Source organism: Danio rerio, chromosome 15 (genome assembly GCF_049306965.1).
Source record: "Danio rerio strain Tuebingen ecotype United States chromosome 15, GRCz12tu, whole genome shotgun sequence".
Lineage (NCBI taxonomy): Eukaryota > Metazoa > Chordata > Actinopteri > Cypriniformes > Danionidae > Danio > Danio rerio.
The window spans coordinates 46,542,501-46,550,580 of NC_133190.1; the positions used below are offsets into that span (position 1 = coordinate 46,542,501).

The 8,080-nt window shown below is 43.1% G+C and overlaps 1 protein-coding gene across 1 annotated transcript in view; it reads left to right on the forward strand.

Annotated features, from left to right (window-relative positions):
- The window catches only part of tyr (tyrosinase), an 18,489-nt gene extending 11,041 nt beyond the window's left edge, over positions 1-7,448 (forward strand). Inside the window, 4 exon segments of the mRNA NM_131013.3 lie at positions 2,079-2,295; positions 4,147-4,294; positions 4,524-4,705; positions 6,949-7,448. Of these exon segments, the coding sequence (NP_571088.3) occupies positions 2,079-2,295; positions 4,147-4,294; positions 4,524-4,705; positions 6,949-7,184 (783 nt within the window). The 3' untranslated portion in view covers positions 7,185-7,448.
- Positions 7,449-8,080: the final 632 nt, after the last annotated feature.

Here is an 8,080-nt window from a genome sequence, read left to right on the forward strand (position 1 = left end):
GTCGCGGACAAAACTGAGGACGCGGGTGGTAAGGAAAGTGTCGCGGGCATAACTGAGGACGCGGGTGGTGAGGGAGGTGTCGCGGACAAAACTGAGGACGCGGGTGGTAAGGAAAGTGTCGGGGGCATAACTGAGAACGTGGGTGGTGAGGGAGGTGTCGCGGACATAACTGAGGACGCGGGTGGTGAGGGAGGTGTCGCGGACAAAACTGAGGACGCGGGTGGTGAGGGAGGTGTCGCGGACAAAACTGATGACGCGGGTGGTAAGGAATGTGTCGCGGGCATAACTGAGGACGCGGGTGGTGAGGGAGGTGTCGTGGACAAAACTGAGGACCGAGTGGTAAGGGAGGTGTCGCGGACGCCGCCCTCTCTATACTGCAACCCCAGGCGGCCACCTAGGTCGCCTCTATGGACACGCCAGCCCTGGCCCCATACAGATTTAACCTGAGAGATACAGTACAAGCACCTACTGTAACCCATACGTGATTACAAGTCGTGCGGGGCCATTACAACTTATAACACACATATTTTAAACTACACAAAACGAGGCAACAATTTTAATGACACTTACATGTTATGATCCGGAGGAAGAAGAAACTAGTCCATGTAAACTGTAAAAGTTACTGACAAAGTCCCATACATAATAGTCTGCTGCTCCTTCAATAGCAAATGGCCGACGAATCCCGCGTTGCAGCGTAGGTTATTGTTTTAAAAATCTGAAAAATGACAGGAACAAACACAGCACAGAGCTGTGAACTTTAAGCCTTTATTCGAATCTCCATCTGTCAGTGATCATCATCTTCGCGTCATGATCAGTACCGTGATCCCCCCCGCGCCTCCACTAGTGTGTGGAGGGCAAGCGCGTGCACATTTTACCAGATCAGGAACTACATATTTGGTGATGTATCGTATCGGCGTCGATGTGATCAAACAAAAGATCCGAACCCAACTCGATTAATTTATTCGACTCTGAGTCAACTATTTTGTTAAAGAATCAATAGTTTTAAACATGCTGCACTTTTAGATTTAAACCTCCGCTGGATGCTTTTATTCCCTTAGAGCTGTGTTACACACTATATGGAGGGTTATTTAAAACAACTTTGACTTTTGACAATGACAATTATTAATATCTAAAACTTGAACATCTAAATCACGTTTTCCATGTAATATTTCACTTGAAACATCAATGCCAACTTGTATAAAGACGTGCTTGAACTATAGGGAGCGTGTCACAAGTTGTCATTGTTCAGAAATGAACAAATGTGCAAATATAAAAGTGATTGTACCTTCATTTTGGACATTAACGTCTGAATGTTCAATATGTAAACACCTGAGGAGATTTCTCTGTATGAAAGACTCGTGCTGCTGAATCTACAATATTGTTGGTCATAAATATTAAAGAAATGTGGAGATGAAGATTGAGATGATTGACAGGGCACGTAACTAAGCAACCCAACGGTTTGTTAGGAAGCAGCTTGTTGTTTATTTTTAATTTATTTATTTATTGCTTTATTAACACGATCAAAGAGCTTAGAATGACCAAGAGGCGACACTCAATAGAACGTTCCATTGCAACAGCAGCGCCCAGCAACAGCCAAGGATTCCGCCATTTTGAAGTAAAAGCGATCGGCTGTCCATAGGATCTTATTGCTGTCGCGATGGCAAGCTGCAAGCAGCTGCTTTGTTTTTCATTTATTTGTTTAAAAAGCGTATTAAAGCTGAGATACAACCTGAAAGACAACAATACAACACGTACTCTCACAATCATCAGCACTTTTAATAGTTTATTTTACAGACTTAAGAATATGCTGTTGTTCTATTGGAGTTTTCATTCCAAAATGGCCGCCGCGCCATCTAGTGGCGTTCTCCCAAATTACACTAGCGTCGCCTCTTGGTGATTCTATGCTCTTTGACACGATCCAGTAACATTACATTTCATTTGAGAACAAAATCAGTTCACATTCCTTAATTTCTTTACACACTCAACAACAGCAATGTTACAGCAAGAGTTTCAGATTTTGTGCTAATGTCGTTCACTCTGCTGTTGTTTAAAGTGTGTGTGTCCACATACCTGTGCAGGTGATCTGTTCTCAGCCTGAAAGTTACAACCTCCGCGAGGCTTTGTGTGACGGGTCGCCGGAGGGGCCTTTACTGCGCAATCCCGGGGACCACGACCGGATCCGGGTACCGCGGCTGCCCACATCCGCCGATGTAGAGTCGGTGCTGCGGCTGACGGACTACGAGACCGGGCAGATGGACCGACGGGCAAACCTGAGCTTCAGGAACGCGCTGGAAGGTACAACAGCACGGTCACGTGAGCGAGATTTGAGCTGCATAACGACAGCGTCCACTTTAAAGCCAGTTATAAAAATGTTCCCTGACTTTCACTGACTAAAAAGATTAATTTCCTTGACATGAATGAACGGAAAAACAGGCCGTTTTGCATAATATTAAATTAATTTTAGCATTAATTTGCAAGACTTTAATAGTTTAGAGCAGCAATTGATTTACCTCAGATTTTCAATAAATAAATACTCTTTGATTGGTTACAAAGTGCGATCTCTCGCATATTTGATAGCTTAATAGTTTTACAAACGTTGTTTAGATGTTTTAGATTTTTCTTCATTTATTTTTTTACACCCAGCAGATCATAAAGTGCTCTTTTTAAAGTCAAAGATCAATAATTCAAGACTTCAATAGCCACTATTAGAACAACAATTGATTATTCACCTCAGATAAAATTAAAAATCTGATACTCTGATACACTACTGTTGGATTGGCTTCACATGCTCTCTCTCTCTCTCTCTCTCTCTCTCTCTCTCTCTCTCTCTCTCTCGCGCGCGCATATTTAATAGTTTGATAGAAGTTTTACAAACTGTATCCATGTAGCTTTTCAGATTTTTCTTTTGATCTGTTTTTTTTTTTTACCTATTTTTAATTTTCATTTTAAAGCCAAATATCTACAATACAAGACTTAAATTGCCACTATCAGAACAACAATTGATCATTTACGTTAGATTTTTAAACAATAATTCATTCATTTTCTTGTCAGCTTAGTCCCTTTATTAATCCGGGGTCGCCACAGCAGAATGAACCGCCAATTTATCCAGCAAGCTTTTACGCAGCGGATGCCCTTCCAGCCGCAACCCATGTCTTGGAAACATCCACACACGCACACACTACGGACAATTCAGCCTACCCAATTCACCTGTACCACATGTCTGGGCTGTGGGGGAAACCGGAGCACCCGGAGGAAACCCACGCGCGAAGGCAGGGAGAACATGCAAACTCCACACAGAAACACCAACTGAGCTAAGGTTCGAACCAGCGACCTTCGTGCTGTGAGGCGACAGCACTACCTACTGCGCCACTGCATTTACTGTTTGACATTGAGGTGAAGTTAATTTTATATTCGGACATCTTATCTTTCCCCTTAATAATATAATTTATTAAAGGATTCTTGTAATTTTGACTTATTATTTCTGAAAACCAGAAACTTGTTTTATTGAATGGATCTTTTTAATTTAAGAATTGCTTAGAAATTTGGACTAGAAACAAGACAAATATATACATACTTAAGAAAACTTTGTTTTTTTTTTTAAATTCTGGGTTAATGTTCTGGGAACATTGTGGTTAGGCGACACAGTGGCACAGTAGGTGATGCTGTCGCCTCACAGCAAGCATGTCCCTGGTTTGAGCCTCGGCTGGGTCAGTTGGCATTTCTGTGTGGAGTTTGCATGTTCTCGCTGCGTTCGGGTGGTTTTCCTCCGGGTGCTCCGGTTTCCCCCACAGTCCAAAGACATGCGGTACAGGTGAATTGGGTAGGCTAAACTGTCCCTAGTGTATGTGTGTGAATGAGTGTGTGTTGATGTTTTCCAGCAATGGGTTGTGGCTGGAAGGGCATCTGCTGCGTAAAACATGTGCTGGATAAGTTGGCAGTTCATTCCGCCGTGGTGACCCAGGATTAATAAAAGGACTAAGCCGAAAAGAAAATGAATGAATGAATTTACATCTAGCCTTGACTGTCTTGGTTTTGCATGTAATTTCGCAATGACAAACACTTTGATGGAGTGTGAAAGAGAGTGTGAAGTGCAGATGAGTTACACTTTTTTTCACATCAGACTTACCTGTACACTGGTGTCCGCAGGTTTTGCTAATCCTGAGACGGGTTTGGCAGTGACGGGTCGCAGTTTGATGCATAACTCTTTACATGTATTCATGAACGGCTCCATGTCTTCAGTGCAGGGATCTGCCAACGACCCCATTTTCATCATACATCATGCTTTTATTGACAGGTAAAATCAAATGCATGCACATAAAATACACACACACACACACACACAGCTTTTTAAATGTGTATTTGAAGTATTTTAGTACGTTATTTATTTAAAAATTGGAAAAGCCTAATGAAAAAAACTTTTATTTACTGTAAAAAAAGAAATTAAAAAATCATCAAATCAAATCAGCTGACTGAATCATTACATCTCTAACAACTGCTTTCCATGGTGTGTTTGTGTGCTCCAGCATCTTTGAGCAGTGGTTGAGGAGACACCAGCCGCCCCGCACACACTACCCCACCGCCAACGCCCCCATCGGACACAACGACGGATACTTCATGGTGCCCTTCATCCCTCTCTACAGGAACGGAGACTATTTTCTCTCCACGAAAGCCCTGGGATATGAATATGCATATTTACAGGATCCAGGTGAGTTATTAGCCAACACACACACTCTTTAAGCTGATTTTAGCACAGAACTTTACTATTATAGGTTCTGGCCGTTGTTTTTTTGCTTAAAACCTATTTTTTTATATTACATTACATCATTTAAATTCTTTTTAATCTTTACATTAATGCTTCAATAAATCAGTGATTAAATCTTTGGTCTGATAACCCCACCCAATATAACTGATAGCTCCACCCTGAAGGACTGATAACCCCACCCAAAATGACTGATAGCTCCACCCTAAAGGACTGATAACCCCAACCAAAATGACTGATAGCTCCACCGTAAATAACTGATAGCTCCACCTTAAAAGACTAATAGCTCCATCTTAAAGGATTGATAACCCCACCCAAAATGACTGTTAGCTCCACCCTAAAAGACTGATAGCTCCACCCTAAAGGACTGATAACCCAACCCTAAATAACTGATAGCTCCACCCTAAAGGACAAATAAACCCAACCCAAAATGACTGATAGCTCTACCTTAAAGGACTAATAACCCTGCCCTAAATAACTGATGGCTCCACCCTTAAAAACTGATAGCTCACCCTAAAGGACTGATAGCCCTACCCTAAAGCATAAATAACCCCAGCCTAATTGACTGATAGCTCCACCCTAATGGGCTGATTGTCCGCCCTAAACACTAATAACCCTATCCTAAAGAACTAAAAGCTTCACCCTAAAGGACTGACAACCCCTCCCTAAAAGCCTGAAAGCCCCACCCTAAAGGAGTGATAGTCCCGCCCTAAAAGACTGATAGCCCTGCCCTAAATGACTGAAAGCTCCACCATAAATGACTAATAACCCCGCCCTAAAGGACTAATAGCTCCACCCTAAGAAATGGTTAGCCCCGCCCTAAATGACTGATAGCTCCACCCTAAAGGACTGATAACCCTGCCTAAATCACTGATCGCTTCACACTAAAGGACTAATAAACTTGCCTTAAATGAGTGAAAGCCCCACCCTAAAGGACTACAAGCCCCACCCTAGATGACTGATAACTCCACCCTAATGGACTGATAGTCCCACCCTAAGACACCAATAACCCCTGCCTAATGGACTGAAAGCCCCACCATAAATGACTGATAGCTTCATTTTAAAGAACAAATAACACTGCCCTGAATGACTAATAGCTCCACCCTAAAAGGACTAATAACCCCGCCCAAAACTACTGATAATTCCATCCTAAAGGACTAATAACCCCACCCTAAAAGACTAATAGCTCCACCCTAAAAGACTGATAGCTCTGCCCTAAAGGACTGATAGACCCACCCAAAATGACTGATACCTCCACCAGAAAGGACTAAACAACCCGCCATAAAGGACTGACAACCCCACCCAAAGAAACTATTAGCCCCGCCCTAAATGACTGATAGCTCCACCCTAAAGGACTGATAACCCTGCTTAAAATTACTGACAGACCCACCCTAAAGCACTAAAAACTCCTCCCTAAAGGATTGAAAGCCCCACCCTAAATGACTGGCAGCTCTGCCCTAAAATACTAATGACTAAGCCTTAAAGACTGATAGCTCCGCCCTAAAATACTAATAACTAAGCCTTAAAGACCGATAGCTCCGCCCTAAAATACTAATAACTAAGCCTTAAAGACTGATAGCTCCGCCCTAAAATACTAATAATCAAGCCTTAAAGACTGATAGCTCCGCCCTAAAATACCAATAACTCCGCCTTAAAGACTGATAGCTCCGCCCTAAAATACTAATAATCAAGCCTTAAAGACTGATAGCTCCGCCCTAAAATACCAATAACTCCGCCTTAAAGACTGATAGCTCCGCCCTAAAATACTAATAATCAAGCCTTAAAGACTGATAGCTCCGCCCTAAAATACTAATAACTAAGCCTTAAAGACTGATAGCTCCGCCCTAATATACTAATAATCAAGCTTTAAAGACCGATAGCTCCGCCCTAAAATACTAATAACTAAGCCTTAAAGACTGATAGCTCCGCCCTGAAATACTAATAATCAAGCCTTAAAGACTGATAGCTCCGCCCTAAAATACTAATAACTCCGCCTTAAAGACTGATAGCTCCGCCCTAAAGGCATTGCATGTGACCAGAAACGAAGAACAGTAATTGTCGAGGGGGATGGAAGGTTCTTAAATTTGATTAAAGTTTCTGATCGCTGATGAATTTTCTCATGGTTGTGTGTTTGAATGGAGCTCACGATCTTTCATGACTAATGCTCTCTCTCTCCTGATTGGCTGCAGGTCAGCGGTTTGTGCAGGAGTTCCTGACGCCGTATCTGGAGCAGGCGCAGCAGATCTGGCAGTGGCTGGTGGCGGCAGGTATCCTGGGCGCTGCAGTAGCAGGAATAATCGCATCGGTTTTCGCAGTGGCGTGTCGCAGACAGACGAGGAGACGGAAGCTGTCATATGGAGAGAGACAGCCGCTCCTGAACAGCAGCGAAGAAGAGGGTTCAGCTTCATATCAAACCACACTGTGAATCAAAGGCAGGACAGATGCGCTGAAACACGTCATGTGACACGCTGATCTCATCCGTAAACCCAAGGGTTGTGTTTGCATCAAGTGCACTACATGTGTTACAGTACTCGCAAGTTCGGCCTCAGCAAGAGAAGGATCCAAGCATTATGCTGATCAAAACTGACAGTAAATGCATTTATAATTTATTCTACGTTAAAGGGACAGTTCACCCAAAAATGAAAATGTCCTCGTTTACAAACACTTAAAGGGACAGATCACACAAAAATGAAACTCACCCACAGGTCACCCGAGATGTAGGTGACTTTTTTCCTTCAGTAGTACATTAAAGGAGATTTTGAGCTGTTTCACAAGTGTTTACTGCTTATTTACGGTTGTAAAATGCATTATGGGATGTTGATCTCTGCTCTGTCGGCTTCTGATGGTCAAACTTCAACAAGTTTAACAAAATGACTTTTTAGGGAAAAGTGATTCATATAATGGCAGTGATAGTGACACATTTCCCTGCTGAAAAATCCAGCTTAAACCAGCCTAGGCTGGTTGGCTGGTTTTAGCTGGTCGACCAGGCTGGTTTTAGAGGGGTTTTGGCCACTTCCAGGCTGGTTTCCAGCCATTTCCAGACTGGACTTAGCTGGTCAGGCTGGAAAATGACCAGCCAAATCCAGCTAAAACCAGCTTGACCAGCCTGGTTTAAGCTGGATATAGCTGGTTTTGGCTGGACTCCCAGCTTGGCTAGGCTGGTCAATCTGGTTTTGCTGGTCATCTAACAGCCTGACCAGCTAAGACCAGGCTGGAAATGGCTGGAAACCAGCCTGGAAGTGGCCAAAACCCCTCTAAAACCAGGCTGGTCAACCAGCTAAAACCAGCCAACCAGCCCAGGCTGGTTTAAGCGGGATTTTT